At 39.3% G+C, this 15,517-nt stretch overlaps 1 protein-coding gene, 1 non-coding gene and 1 pseudogene across 2 annotated transcripts; 2 read left to right on the forward strand and 1 right to left on the reverse strand.

Moving 5' to 3' along the window:
• The first annotated feature begins 997 nt into the window (after positions 1–997).
• Positions 998–1,985, forward strand: LOC149408232 (phenolic glucoside malonyltransferase 1-like; annotated as a pseudogene).
• Positions 1,986–11,015: 9,030 nt separating this feature from the next.
• On the reverse strand, positions 11,016–12,389 carry LOC149408233 (uncharacterized). The gene has a single exon (XM_089624561.1). The coding sequence runs from the start codon at positions 12,387–12,389 to the stop codon at positions 11,016–11,018; it is 1,374 nt and encodes a 457-aa protein (XP_089480687.1).
• Positions 12,390–12,775: 386 nt separating this feature from the next.
• Positions 12,776–12,882, forward strand: LOC149408234 (small nucleolar RNA R71). Its single transcript, XR_016301825.1, has one exon. It is a non-coding gene; the product is annotated as a small nucleolar RNA R71 (small nucleolar RNA).
• The last annotated feature ends 2,635 nt before the right edge of the window (positions 12,883–15,517 follow it).

Below are 15,517 nucleotides of genomic sequence, written 5' to 3' on the forward strand. Positions count from 1 at the left end.
AAAAAAAACTTGATATCGCAATTAATTGGACTACAAAAAAAAGAAAGTTGAATATTTATCACAACTTGATATCACGTATATTAAAGCTGCATTATTTGGCTACGATAAAAACGTTGGCTACATGTTTATCTTTAGTCGATTTTAATAAGTTAATGTAGTAATTTGCTAAATGACTAATAAAGCCACATTATCATTTGTGGCTACATTGAAATTTAAATAAAACGTTGGCTAGATTGTAATACCAACGTTTCAAGTGATTTAGTCCGTGTAATTTAACAATATTAAAACATGGATGAAAATAATCAAGAAAACAATCGATGTACCATTGTGACATACTGGGTGATCAATTAGTCATAAAATTCTAGAATTTGGTAATCGGTTTATCACAAATTTAGAATTTTCGTGACTGATTTGTCACAAATATCTCAAATTTCGTGACAAATCAGTCACAAAATTGGAACGATCATGAAATTTTCTAATCTCATGCTTGATTGGTGACAAATTTTATAATTTCTTCACCGATTTCATTAAAAATATTATAGCATTTTCACAAATCATTTAGTAAGTTATAGATATGTCAAAATGATTCATGGCGTTTTGATAAAATGTTGGTATTGGTAATATTCATGTTAATATCCTATATTCTTATATAATGCTGCGTTCAAAAAAAGAAATATGTGTTAATTTTATTATATTTATGAAAAAGAAATATATGTGTTGTGTGTTACGTACCACTCATTCTTTCACAATCAAGGGTACATTCAAAGATGTTTATTATTGCTCAATCATTGGCGTTTCTAAATATATTTTAAATTGTTCGGTTTGCTTTGATTAATAGTAACAGTTTCTTTTCCATGGGTGGGCAAATAAGGACGAGCTATGACCTCATGACTCTTGGGATAGTTTAGTTCGTGTCAACTTTTTGGTGCGGGTTATATTTAAGGAGCTTCGGTCGTAGATATGATTCATTAAGAAACAAACAATTATTTCTCTCCAAATGGATTCTCAACTTCACTCGGTGAAAGTCGTCGAGGTCTGCCGGGTTTCACCGCCGCGGACTCGAACCAAATCTGAATCCGCTTCGCCGGAGTTTCTCCCGCTGATTTTCTTCGACATTTTGTGGCTGAGGTTTCCACCGGTTACGCGTCTCTTCTTATATGAATCATCCGAGAGAGAATCATTGTACGACTCCGTGATTCCGAAGCTTAAGAACTCTCTCTCTCTCTCTCTCTCTCTCTCTCTCTCTCTCTCTCTCTCTCTCTTACTACCTTCCTCTCGCCAGACACCTAGTTTGGCCATAAAATTGTACGAAACCTGTCATCGAATACTTCGACGGCGACAGAGTCTCATTCACTGTGGCAGAGTCCGACATGCCAGGATTGTTCAAATCTCTCTCCGGTGATAAATTCACCCTCCCCGTTGTGGAAATTCATCCTATAACCCCGAAGCTAGCCTCGTCCCGGGAATGAGCCGAAGTGGTCGTGATCCAAGTCACTCTCTTCCCCGGATCCGGATTCTGCATCGGGATCGCGTATCACTACGCGGTCATGGACGGGAAAGCCTCGACATCCTTCATGAAATCGTGGGCCAAAATCTCCCGATCATCGTCGCTCTTGGAATCTCAGAACGATCGGTCGTTCTACGACCGGACATCGATCGCAGACCCAGCAGGGCTGGAATCGATATATGCAAATGCATGGATGAAGGAGGACAGCAAGATGGAGAATAGAAGCCTGAAGACTTGGGAGTTTCTCGTCAACCCTAGCTCTGTCCGACCCACGTTCGAGTTGAGCCGAGAAAAGATCGAGAAGCTGAAGAACTCCGGGCCTGCTCAACTACGAGTCACATCTTATTCGATCGTCTCTGGCTACGTTTTCATCTGTGTAGCGAAGTCGATGAGAGTCACTGAAGCTCCATCAAAGATAGCCTACCTTGCTCTCTTGGCCGAGTTTCGATCACGCCTGATCATGGCGGTTCCGCCGTAGTATTTCGGGAAATGCATTGAAGGAAGAGGTGCGACGGTTGAGATCGCGGCGCTTTCCGGAGAGGACTGAAAGATTTCTAGGGGGAGAGAAAGGTTCAGATTTGAAATAGTGTTTGGATGAAATGATCAGACTACTTCTCATTAACTGAAATGTAGCTACTTATAGTACAAGCAATTATAACGTGCGTAGGACGGTAAGTAAACTAACGCTAACAGAAATACAGAGTAGCTGAGTAATAACTAGTCTAATACCCTCCCTCAAGTTCATAATACTAGGCACTAATATTTTGGACTTGAAAAGAATCCACCGTCAGCCGTGATCTCATTTTGCCAAAGTGTGGACTTGACGTAGCCTTCGTGAAGACATCAGCCAGTTGCTCAGCTGAAGGCACATGATTAACCTCAATCTCCTTGTTAACAACTTTCTCCCTCAGAAAATAGAGATCAAGCTCAATGCGCTTGGTCCTGGCGTGCAGCACAGGATTGGATGACATGTGAATTGTGCTGACATTGTCACACCAGACCTTAGGAACCTCAGGTTGAGGCAGATGTAGCTCGCTGAGTAAAGATTTGACCCACAAAATCTCAGAAGTCAAAGCAGCTAGACTCCGGTATTCAGACTCAGTAGAGGAATGAGACACAGTGTGCTGTTTCTTTGACTGTCACGAAATCAAATTTGGTCCAAGAAAAAGACAATAGCCTGTAGTAGATCGTCTATCATCACCATCACCTCCCCAATCTGCATCACTATAGCCAACAAGCCGGAGATCAGACTCAGGACACGACTTCATGTGAAGACCGTAGTCTGCCGTGCCAACCAAGTAACGCAGGATCCGTTTAACAGTTTTCCAATGAGCCTCAAGAGGATTCTGCATGAACTGAGACACGCGATTGACCGAGTAGGCAAGCTCAGGTCTTGTGATAGTTGTGTATTGAAGAGCACCAACAACGCTCCTATATAGAGTCGGATCAGCCACCGGATCACTCCCAAACGTGGCAAGAGTCACTCCAGACGACAGTGGAGCAGACGTGGCTCGAGCATATTGCATTTTGGTCTTGCAAAGGAGATCTTGGACATACTTTGTTTGAGAAAGATGGAACCCAGAGACTGTTTTCTTGACCTGAATACCAAGAAAATAGTCAACCTCGCCCATGTCCTTGAGAGAGAATTTGGCATTCAGCTTGGTGAAGAGACTGTGAACCTCATGAGAATGACTCCCAGTAACAAGGATGTCATCTACATAAACTAGGACATAGATGATTGACCCTGCTTTGAAGCGTGTGAAGAGAGAGTGATCACATTTTGTGGACTGAAAACCAAACTCAACTAGAGCTGTTCTTAGTTTGTCATACCAAGCTCTTGGAGCCTGTTTAAGGCCATAAAGAGACTTGTGTAAACGAAACACTAGAGATGAGTCACTTAAGTCTTTGAAGCCCTCAGGTTGAGGCATGTACACCTCTTCTTTAAGATCCCCATTAAGGAACGCATTGTTGATATCAAGTTGTCTCACCTGCCAGCTCTTGCTTAGTGCAATTGTGAGGACAATCCTGATTGTTGTGTGCTTAGCCACTGGACTAAAAGTTTCAGTAAAGTCAAACCCTGCAACCTGGGAGAAACCCTTGGCCACTAAGCGTGCCTTGTTCTTGTTGAGAGTGCCATCAGAGTTTTGTTTGACCTTAAACACCCTCTTGCACCCTATTGCCTTGCGACCTTCCGAAAGCTTGACAAGACTCCAAGTTTCGTTTTTCAATAGAGCAGTGAACTCAGTCTGCATAGCAGAGTACCAAGTGCTATCTGAGATCGCTTCTGCAACAGTATTTGGCTCAACTGAAGCCAAAAACACACGAGGTTTGTAAATTCCATTTTTTGATCGCGTGGTCATAGCATGAGTGTTCAAATCCCTGGTTGAGGCTGCCAAATCCTGGTCCTGTGCAATAGAAGGAGGCAAGAGACTATGCACAATGGAATCATTAGTTCTAACCACACCATGTGTTGCATCAAGACTAGGGACAGGTTGGACATTATCAGGACCTGGGAACATGACAGGTGGAGAGGATGATTGACTTGCAGATGAAGGAATAGGTGTCCTTGACTGTAATGACTTTGATGGCTCTAGAAATTGTGGTAAAACAAGTAAGGGAGTAGATGGAATAACCGGTGGTGTTTTAGTGAGTGGTTGAATAATCTTGGAAAACGGAAATTCTAGCTCATTGAACACCACATCACGTGCTATGAACAGTCTCCCTTTGTCATTAAGACACTTAAATCCTTTGTGTTTTAGACTATATCCCAAGAAAGTGCATGGACTGGACCTAAAATCAAACTTATGCTTGTTGTAAGGTCGGAGGTAGGGAAAACACAAGCAACCAAAGGTTTTGAGTGTGGTATAGTCAGGTTTCTTGTTGTATAAGGTAAGGAGAGGTGTTTGAAAATTGAGCACTACAGTGGGAAGCCTATTGATGAGATAAACTGCTGTTCTAAAAGCTTCATCCCAGAACTTCAGAGGCATTGAGGCATTGGCTAAGAGAGTTAGACCACAGTCCACTATATGTCTATGTTTCCTTTCAGACCTGCCATTTTGTTCATGGATGTGAGGACAAGACAGCTGGTGATGAATGCCATGTTTGTTTAGGTATTGTGTGTAGGCTCTATACTCCCCACCCCAATCAGTTTGTATAGTCTTCACCTTGAAACTTAATTGAAGTTCAGCCTGGGACTTGAATAGAGTAAAGGCTTCTAAGGCTTCCGATTTATTTTTCAGCATATAGATCCAGGTATACCTAGAGTAGCTATCAATGAAGTGAATGTAATATTTATAGCCACTACTAGATAACATAGGTGCAGGACCCCTTATATCCAAGTATACCATCTCTAGAGGAGCTGTGTGCTTTGTGTTTGACACTGGAAAAGGTGACTTATGTAGTGTACCAAGACAGCAAGATGAGCACACAAACTGAGAGTCTTTATTAATATTGTCAAGGTTACAGGACTTGAGCACTTTCTTTACAACAATCTCAGAAGGATGTCCTAACCTATTGTGCGATAGTTGATAGTTCTTTGCACTAGACTCCTGATTACAACTAGTAGATGAAAGAAAACATGACACATTTGGTAGGTGAGGCGCATTAGGAGTGGCTGTTTGTGGTTCACTGGCTGACGTTGGTAATGGCATTTGGGCTGAGTCAAACACATAGAGTCCAGCTTTAACAATCCCCTTCATTAGTGTAGCCTTGGACCTGAGATCCTTGACAACACAAAAAGATGGGTGAAGCTCAAAGAAGACTCTATTATCTTGTGCAAATTGAGACACTGACATCAAATTTTTGGTAATTTTTGGTACGTGCAGGAGTTTGTTTAGAACTAAAGTCTTAGATGCATCAAAAGGTGAGTTAAAACATGAATTACCAATATGAGATATGCATAGGCCCTTACCATCTCCCATATGCACTTGGTCTTGACCAAAAAATTATGTTTTGTTGGTGAAGTGGGCTGTATCAGCTGTCAGATGGTTTGTGGCTCCTGAGTCTGGATACCACTCTGATCCAGTGTTGCCATTAGTCCACTCTGAGTCATGTGAGGCCATCATAGCAAACATATGTTCATCACTTTGAGAGTCTCCTTCAAGTCCAGTTGGTGCAGTCATTGTTGCTAGGTTGCCTTGGACTCGGTTTGGCTGATTTTGGAGTTGTTGAGGACTTGAGAAGCTGTGATCGAACCTATAGTAACATTGAGTCACTATGTGTCCCAGCTTGCCACAGAGTTGGCATTGTTGCTTTCCAGCTTGACTTCTGAATCCTCCTCGACCGCGACTTCTGATTTGAGTCATGTTGTTGAAGTTCGTGGTCTGAGTGGAGAACCTCTGAGGATTTTGACCGAAATTTCCATTGTTGTTGTACTAAGAATTTCTGCGCCGGTTGTTATTGTTGTTGTTTCTTCCGGAGTACGCTAGGTTCACCGATGGATTATCAAGAGACAATTGATCAAAGGCAAGATCATTGCTCCGATTTCGCCTCTGAATGTATGACTCTTGAGATAAGAGTAGCGATTCAATCTCATCCACAGTGTATGGATCGAGTCTTGAATTTATCGCAACCATAAATGTTTCATACTCCATTGGCAATCCATCGAACACTGCGTCTATGTGCTCTTTCGTGGTTGTCCTATGTCCAACCATATTCAACAGATCAACACAGCTCCGGATCTTTAGCAGAAAATCACTCATAGGCATTGTGTTCTTCTTTGTGTTCTCGAGTTGAGCCTTGTACTGCGCTTGTTTAGCGCGTACCTGAGTTGCGAAGTAGATCTGCAGATGAGACCACACTTGCGTTGAGGTCTTTGAGTTGACGAACCTGGAAAGCAATCCCTCAGTCATTGACGAGAGTAACCAGGAGAGAATTAGCTGATCTTGTTGCTCCCAGTCGAGGAACGCCGGATTCTGAATTCCGTTCGCTTTGTCGAGAACGGAGACGAATTCGTTCGGTATAGGCATAGTTTCAGAGAGGAATCGTTGAAGACGATGACCTTTAATCATTGTGGAGACTTGTTTTTTCCAGATGAGGAAATTGTTTTGATCAAGCTTTGCTGGAATTGGATTCGAGAAGGTAACAGGAGCGAACTTCGTCGCAGTGTGAACTCCATTGAAATTGGCTTGGCGATCCATCGGTTGAGCATGAGAGTACTCTCCGAGATCTGAGCTCAAGTCATCAGCCATGGCAGAAAAGAAGAGAGGATCGAATTTCCGTTCACCAGAATCAACGCTCTGATACCATGAAAGATTTCTAGGGGGAGAGAAAGGTTCAGATCTGAAATAGTGTTTGGATGAAATGATCAGACTACTTCTCATTAACTGAAATGTAGCTACTTATAGTACATGCAATTATAACGTGCGTAGGACGGTAAGTAAACTAACGCTAACAGAAATACAGAGTAGTTGAGTAATAACTAGTCTAATAAGGACAGAATGAGAGTTGCACTTGAGGTGATCGGGAGAGCCGTTGAGAGCGTGGATGGGAATAAAGATTTATTCAAAGGCGTGGAGAATCTGGTGTTGGTGATGATCGCAGGTAGGGCTGAATTAGGTAATGACGTGGCGAGAGAGAATTCGGTTCAGGTGATTAGCTTTGTTGGGTCGCCAAGGTTTGGGGTTTACGGCGTTGATTTCAGGTTTATGAGGCCGAGGAAAGTGGATATGGTTTCTGTGGATAAGACTGGAGCGATTTGTCTTTCCGATGGAAAGAATTGCGACGGAAGTGTTGAGATTGGTTTGGTGATGAAACTTGACGAAATGGACGCTTTTGATTTTGAGTTTTTTAAGGGACTTGAAAACATTTGAATTAATTATGGTTTGTGGATGTTTTTTTTAGTGAATACGGTGGGTCGAGTGAAATTTATTGCTAATAATATTCCGTACAATTTTTTTTTTTTTGTTTTTTTGTTTTTTTTTTGTTTTTTGTACTTGTGGATTTGAAGTTTAAAACCTAATTTAGTTACTCCGATGTGTGTTGTTTAATACTTATCTGCCAATTCGGTCACATTCATAAGACAACATAATCTTGAAGTAAAATAATTGTGTGCCTTGGTGAAAATAGTCGGCTGATTCGGTCACATTAAGAATCGTTCGTGGTTTTCTCTCCGAGTCGTCAAAGTCTCCGTCCCTTGTCATTGGTAGGTGATTAGTACATGAAAGTGTGTTATTTTTGTGCTTAACTGTCAATATTTATTAACAATAATTTAGATTTCTACAAATATTTTATTGATTATTATTTATTTAAAATGAATATTTATTTTTGTGTATTTTAATCCTATAAATATTTGACTTGATACGTTTTATTTTGTAGAATTAATTGATAAAATATTTCAAGAGGCTTCACGTCAAGAACAACAAGAGAAAGGAAAGAAGATTTTGTCTTTTATTGCATATCCCTCTTATATCACCGTGAGATTCAGAATTCAATTTGGAAAACTCATTTAGTCCACATCATGACAACCAATGGTCACTTCCCACATATTCCCACCTTTCCCATGGTCCATTCTTTGTGTGACAAGTGGCAGAAAATTACCAAAGGAAGATTTCCTTCTACTCTTCAGCGGCAATGTTCAATATTGGGGGTGTTTGACACAGCTTTTTTAAGCCTGTTTTTGCTGTTAGCAAAAACCAAACTGCAATATTACTGTTTGGTAAAACAGTTTTTAGAAAAAATTTCAAAAGAGATTTTAAAAATTGTACATGAATCACAAAAGCTACGAATCTTAGCTTTTAGAAAAAGCGTTTTTGTATTTGATATAAAATTACTTTAATATCCTCACGTGATTATCCATATCACTGTTAAATATTTATTTTATTTCTATTTTAGTCTTTTTACTATAATATATTTATTTTACCAAACGCAAAATCAGCTTTTGTTACCAGCAACAACTGTTTTATAAACAGCTTACCAAACACCTGTCAGTTTAAAAAAAAAACAGTTTTTTCCAAAAACTGAATCTAAAAGCGTTTTTTTGTAAAACAAAGCTGTACCAAACGATGCCTCTCCTAATATTTTGAATTAATTCCAGAAATAATCATTTATGTGTGTAATATTTACTTTCCATTTTATTTTAGTTTCCCTTTATTTTGCCACATCTAAAACATTATAAATACGAAGTTTTGACTTAGTTTTTGGACATCACATATTTTATTCCGAAAATTAGTTATATAATATCATTTTATTCTCTCATATTTCTCGAGAATTTTGTGAGAATGAGTTGTTGTTCTTGGCTAAGTTTCTAGCAAGGCTAAGGGTGATCTCGATTGTGTAAGTTTACCTAACCGATTATGGTTCCACTTGTTGTGCTTTAATGTATAATTTATTTATGAATCAAACTCTTTTCTCCTCTCATAAGATTATACTCTTTTATTTTTCATATGAATTTAGTAATGCTTGATTTATGTGATTTTTAAAGAGTATCAATTTCTTATAACACTTATTTTGTGGGGTTTTTTTTTTTTTTTTTTTTTGTCCAATAGATATATTGTAAGTTTAGGGATTGCCTATAAAACTCATGAGAATGATAATTTTGTGTTAGAGTAACTCTTTACTGCGTTATAATCACTTTAATATATCGTCGTTTTAGTTTAATCAACGAGATTTTATTAACGGTCTTAATTGAAAGAGTTTGTTCGTAAATAAATATATTGTTTTATTGGTTGATATTAACGTCTAATTTTCTGATTACTTGTTTGGGATGTGAAACTTGTGAATGAGTAATAATTGTGGAACCATATGAATAATTGGTAAATGAAGCTATCGAGTAACCTGACGGCTTGTGTTTTCCTCTATTTAACAATCTTTTGATTTTTATATTTCCTTTACCACTTGACGTTTGGTTTTGGCTTTCATTTTTAGTTTTTGCCTACTCGTGGATACGACTCCGCTTTTCTTATGCTACCAACGACCACTTAGCGATTGCACAATTTGAGCTTGATCAAATTTTGGCGCCGTTGCTTGAGAGGCGCGACAATTGAATTCTTGAATTAAACGACAAGAGGTAAGTATTTTCTTTCATTTCTTTATTGAGTTTTTGTTTTTTGTGTTCCCTAAAAAAAACACAAACAAATTGAAAAAAAAAATCTTTACGTCATATTAGTGTAGCTTTTTAGTAAGTCTTGTTTCCCTTTTTTTCTTCTAACCATCTTTTATTGCATTTTTTATTTGAAATAATATCTTTAATTCTCTCTAGATTACTTTATGTAGTTTTATTTGTTTTCTTTTTTAGTTTTATTTCTCTAATCTCCTTTAATCTTCTTTCTAATTTAGTTAGATTTAGTTTTACTAATTTTAGTAATTTATTTTGGTAACTTAGCTAGGTTTTAAAAAAGAATTATGTGGGTACATTTGTAGTGTGTGGTGGAAAATAATGAGTCTTGTTCTATCTAGAAAGACTGGTTATTAAATAAGGTTTGCTTTGCAATCTCCTCCAAGATAGTCTGGAAACCTCGGGGAGTTCTGTCTAGAAAGGCTTGGGTCTAAAGTGGGATCATAGTGGCATTTCCAGTTGGCCTGGGAACACTCTTGGTACCCATTCACAATGTGCCCCAGAACAATGCCAGATGAAACCATGAAATGAAACTTTTTCCAGTTGAGCCCGAGACCTTTTTCGATGCATCTTTGAAGAACAGCTCGTAGGTTGGATAGGCATGCATCGAATAAATCTCCAAAGATGGTTAGATCATCCACGAATACTTCCATACATTTTTTGACCATGTCGCTGAACATACTCATCATGCACCTTTGAAATGTGGTAGGGGCATTGTCGCGCCCAAATGGCATTCGCCGAAAAGAAAATGTTTCAAAAGGACATGTGAATGTGGTCTTATCCTGGTCCTCTAAAGCAATCTCTATCTGATAGTAGCTTGAATAACCATAGAGAAAGCAATAGAAAGGATGACCAGCAACTCGCTCTAGATTCTGATCGATGAATGGAAGTGGAAACTGGTCCTTGCGGGTGGGGGCGTTAAGCTTTCGATAGTCAATGCACATCCGTCAACCCGTCACGATCTTTGTTGGAACAAGGGCCCCCTTTTCATTCTCAACAACCGTGACTTTTGATTTCTTGGGGACTACTTGTGTTGGGCTAACCCATTTGCTATCCGAGACTGGGTATATGATACAAACATCCAACAACTTCAAGACTTCTTTCTTGACAAACTCTTTCATTGTGGGATTCAGTCTTCGTTGTGGGTCTCGTCTTGGTATAGCCCTTTCTTCGAGATGAATGTGATGAGAGCAAATTAAAGGGTTAATACATTTGATATCGGCGATCGTCAAACCCAACACCTCTTTATGCCCACGTAACGTGTCAATCAAACGTGTCTCTTATGAAGCATTGAGTTTAGACGATATGATCACAGGGAAGGTATCACTGATTCCTAGAAATTCATGTTTGAAACCCTTGGGAAGTTGAGCGAGTTTGAGTTTTGGGGTTTCTTCATTTGACGATTTTGGCTTTGTTCTTTCTTGCTGTAGCTCTTTAAAGCGTGGTTGCCAAAACTTAGTTTTTTCGATCTTGTGAGTCTACAAATATCGCCGAAACATTGGATATCTCCTCTTGATCGAAAAACTCGAAATCAGGAAGAAGATTGGATTCTTCGACGAGTGTGTCTATCATATAAGTGTGGGTGGACTCGTCTTCATCATGTGGTTGCTTTGCAATGTTGAAGATGTTAACCTCCATAGTCATGTTTCCAAAATTCATCTTCATGAGGCCATTTCTACAATTGATTAGGGCATTTGCTGTTGCAAGAAAAGACCTTCCCAAGATGATTGGAATTTTTGACTTGGCGTCAACCACATAATGCGTATCCAAGATCAGAAAATCCATGGGATTGTAAAATTTATCAATTTGAACCAAGACATCCTCTATTATACCCCAAGGCTTCTTCACAAATCTATCAGCCAGTTGGAGCACTACGGAAGTAGGTTTGATATCCCCAAGTCCGAGACGCAAGTAAATCGAATATGGCATGAGATTTACGCTTGCACCAAGGTCTAGTAATGCTTGGCCAAAAAGTTGTGTCCCAATATAGCCTGAGATTGTGGGGCAACCAGGATCTTTGTACTTTGGCGGTGTTTTCTGCTCAATTACCGCACTAACTTGCTCTGTTAGGAACATAGTCTTCTTGACATGGTTTCGTCTCTTTACGGTGCATAGATCTTTAAGTACTTTGACATAAGCCGGAACCTTCTTGATCACATCCAGCAGAGGAAGATTGACCTTTACTTGTCGCAAATGCTCGAGGATCTCACCTTGATTCTCTAGTGCTTTCCCTTGAGATTTTAGAGCCTCCAGAAATGGGGCTTGCACTTGAATCATTGCGGGTTCCTTTTCTGAGCCATTGTCCTTTTTGGAAGTGGTGGATTTTGTTGGTTGAGGCTCGACCACAGTACCAGCTCGAGTAGTGATGGCGTTCACCTCCTTGACCTTGGAGTCCGAGGTTTGTGCCAAATGAATTCCCTTTGAGTTTGATTGTGTTTGTGAAGGAAGCTTGCCACGCTCCAAAACAGACAAAGTATTTATCAGGTTAGTGACCTGGCTTTTGATCTCCTTGTTCCCTTCCATCACTTGTGTGATCATTGCCTCAAACCTTTGGTTTGTTTTCCCTTTAGCCTCTATAAAAGCGTGGAAGGTGTCTTCGATGGGCCTTCTTCGTGCTTGCGCTTGTTGAGGCGCTGAATACACTCTTGATGATGGTTGTTGTTGTTGGTCAGGCTTCCACTGATTTCCATGTGATGGCGCATTGTTATTGTTCTCCCAACTGAAATTTGGGTAGTTCCTCCAACCAAGATTGTAAGATTCAGAGTAGGGTGAATAAGGTTTATTGTAATTCCCAAGGGCATTACATTGCTCCTCGTACACCCCTCTCATTTCAGCATATGGTACACAACCCTGGGGTTGGTGATCCACGCCTCCATATACGAAGCATGCATTTTGGACTTCAGCTTGTGCAATCGAATGGATTCCTCTACCATTTTGGGACTTGAGGACCTCCAATTGCCGAGTCAATTCTCAACTTGGGCTTTAAGGTTGTCCTCCTCCTTTAATTGGTATACTCTAACTGGTCGGGACCTATTAGTACTTTCCGTTGGATTTGGCTCGGTCCAAACGTCAGTCATTTCAGCTAGCTCGTGAGGTACTCAATCGCTTCATCAGGATCTTTATTCAAGAATTGTCCATTACACATACACTGGATTGACTTGCGTTCATCACCAGTAAGACCATCATAGAAGTAACTCACGATGCGCCAACTCTCAAAGCCATGGTGTGGGCACGTGTTCAACAGATCTTTAAATCTATCCCAAGTCTGGCGAAGTGATTCACCGGCTTTCTGGTTAAACATTGAGATCTATCGTTTTAGACCATTACTTTATGGTTGGGGAAAAACTTGTTGAAAAACAACGTAGTCATCTCCTCCCAGGTTCCAATAGACTTTGGTCTTATAGAGTATAACCAGCTCTTCGCTTTGTCCTTGAGGGAAAATGGGAAGAATTTCAACCTCATGACGCTAGCGACATCTGGGCGGCTATAGAAAGTTGTCACTGCCTCCTCAAATTCTCGAACATGCACATATGGATTCTCGTTTTCTAGCTCGTGAAAGGTTGGTAAAAGTTGGATCATGCAAGACTTGAACTCATGATTAGACGCGTTAGGATTGAAGATGATGCATGATGGGACTGCAGTTCACGCCGGATGCAAGTACTCGTTAAGGGTTTTGACATGATTGTCCTCTATGTGTACCATTGGGTTGAAGAAATTATTTTGCAATGAGATTGAAGAAGATGGATGGGAAGAAGAAGAAGTGGAAGTTGACGAGAGATACATAGACTTAGGTGTTTCTTGAATATGGTCAAGGTCTTCGTTGGGTTTCTTAGCAAAACGACCTAGTTCGTCTCTAAATTGGGTCATTCACTTCTCTCTCTCTTTTCTTTTTCATTTGTGGATAAATATGTAGTAATGTGAATGGGTACCAAGAATGTTCCCAGGCCAACTGGAAAGGTCCCTATGATCTCACTTTAGACCCAAGCCTTTCCAGAAAGAACTCCTCGAGGTTCCCAAACTAGCTTGGAGGAGATTGCAAAGCAAATTAAACCTTATTTAACAACGAGTCTTTCTAGACAGAACAAGACTCACTATTTTCTACCACACACTGCAAATGTACCCGTATAATTTTTTTTTTAAAACCTAGCTAAGTTACCAAAAGAAATTACAAAAATTAGTAAAACTAAATCTAACTAAATTAGAAAGAAGATTAAAGGAGATTAGAGGAATAAAACAAAAAAGGAAACAAATAAAACTACATAAAGCAATCTAGAGAGTATTAAAGATTTATTTCAAATAAAAAATGCAATAAAAGAAAGAAGAAAAGAAGGGAAACATGAATTACTAAAAGGCTATACTAATATGACGTTAAGATTTTTTTTTTTCTATTTGTTTTTTGTTTTGTTTTTTATTTGTTAGGGAACACAAAAAACAAAAGTCAATAAATAAATAAAAGAAAATACTTACCTCTTGTCGTTTAAGTCAAGAATTCAATTGTCGTGCCTCCTCGGTAACGGCGCCAAAATTTGATCACGCTCAAATTATGCAATTGCTAAGCGCTCGTGGGTAGCACAAGAAAAGCGGAGTCACGGTTGTTGAGAATGAAAAGGGGGCCCTTGTTCCAACAAAGATTGTGACGGGTTGGTGGATGTGCATTGACTACCGAAAGCTTAACGCCGCCACCCGCAAGGACCACTTTCCACTTCCATTCATCGATCAGATTCTAGAGCGAGTCGCAGGTAATCCTTTCTATTGCTTTCTCGATGGTTATTCAGGCCACTATCAGATAGAGATTGCTTTAGAGGACCAGGATGAGACCACATTCACATGTCCTTTTGGAACATTTTCTTTTCGACGTATGCCATTTGGCCTCTGCAATGCCTCTGCCACATTTCAAAGGTGCGTGATGAGTATGTTCAACGACATGGTCGAAAATGTATGGAAGTAGTCATGGATGATCTTAGGGGTGTAATCGGGTTGGGTTAGTCGGTTTTTTCATGTTCTATCAACCCGAACCACTACAACTAATTTTTTAGTTTTAAAACCCAAACCAACCCGATTAAAATGTAAAACCAAACCAAACCAACCCGAAAATAATTGGGTTGGTTTGGGTTGGTATATTCGGATTATAATTCTGGACGAATGACTTTATAACTCGAATGAAAATCATATATTTATATTATATCTAGAACGTTTTGTCAAATACAATCAAAATTTTACTTATCTTTAGAAGATTTACGTATTGAAATAAAATTTACGCATATTTTTAATTACCAAATTTTCATGTAGTCGCAAATAATAAAGTATAATACTCAGTATTTTTTTATTTAATTATAATATTATTAGAAAAATGATATTTTTTTAAAAATAGTACAAATAAAATATTTGCAATCTTAAAAAAATTAAAGAATTAATACTATCGGGTTGGTTTGGTTCAACGCAATCTCACGACTATAGAAAACCAAACCAACCCGAAATAATTGCGGTTTGGGTTGGTTACAACCCAAACTTCATCGGGTTTTAACGGGGTGGTTTAGAAAAAACTGCGGTTTGGTTTGGATGATCGGGTTGTTCGGTTTGACAGTTTTGATGAACACCCCCTAGATGATCTAACCGTCTTTGGAGATTCATTCGATGCATGCCTATCCAACCTACGAGCTGTTCTTCAAAGATGCATCGAGAAAGTTCTTGTGCTCAATTGGGAAAAGTGTCATTTCATGGATTCATCTGGCATTGTTTCTGAATAAGGAATTGAGGTCGATCAATCCAAAATTGAGCTAATTTCAAAGTTGCCACCCCCAAAGACTGTGAAGGACATTTGTTCTTTTTCTTGGGCATGTCGGATTCTATCGGAGGTTCATACATAATTTTTCAACTATATCTCGACCACTGTGCAACCTCTTAGAAAAGGAAGCCACGTTTGATTGGACACAACAATGTCAGGACGCATTTTGTTC

The sequence above is a fragment of the Urtica dioica genome, chromosome 1, assembly GCF_054948205.1.
Source record: "Urtica dioica subsp. dioica isolate 48M chromosome 1, U.dioica_male_clone48M_v1_H2, whole genome shotgun sequence".
Taxonomy (NCBI): Eukaryota; Viridiplantae; Streptophyta; class Magnoliopsida; order Rosales; family Urticaceae; genus Urtica; species Urtica dioica.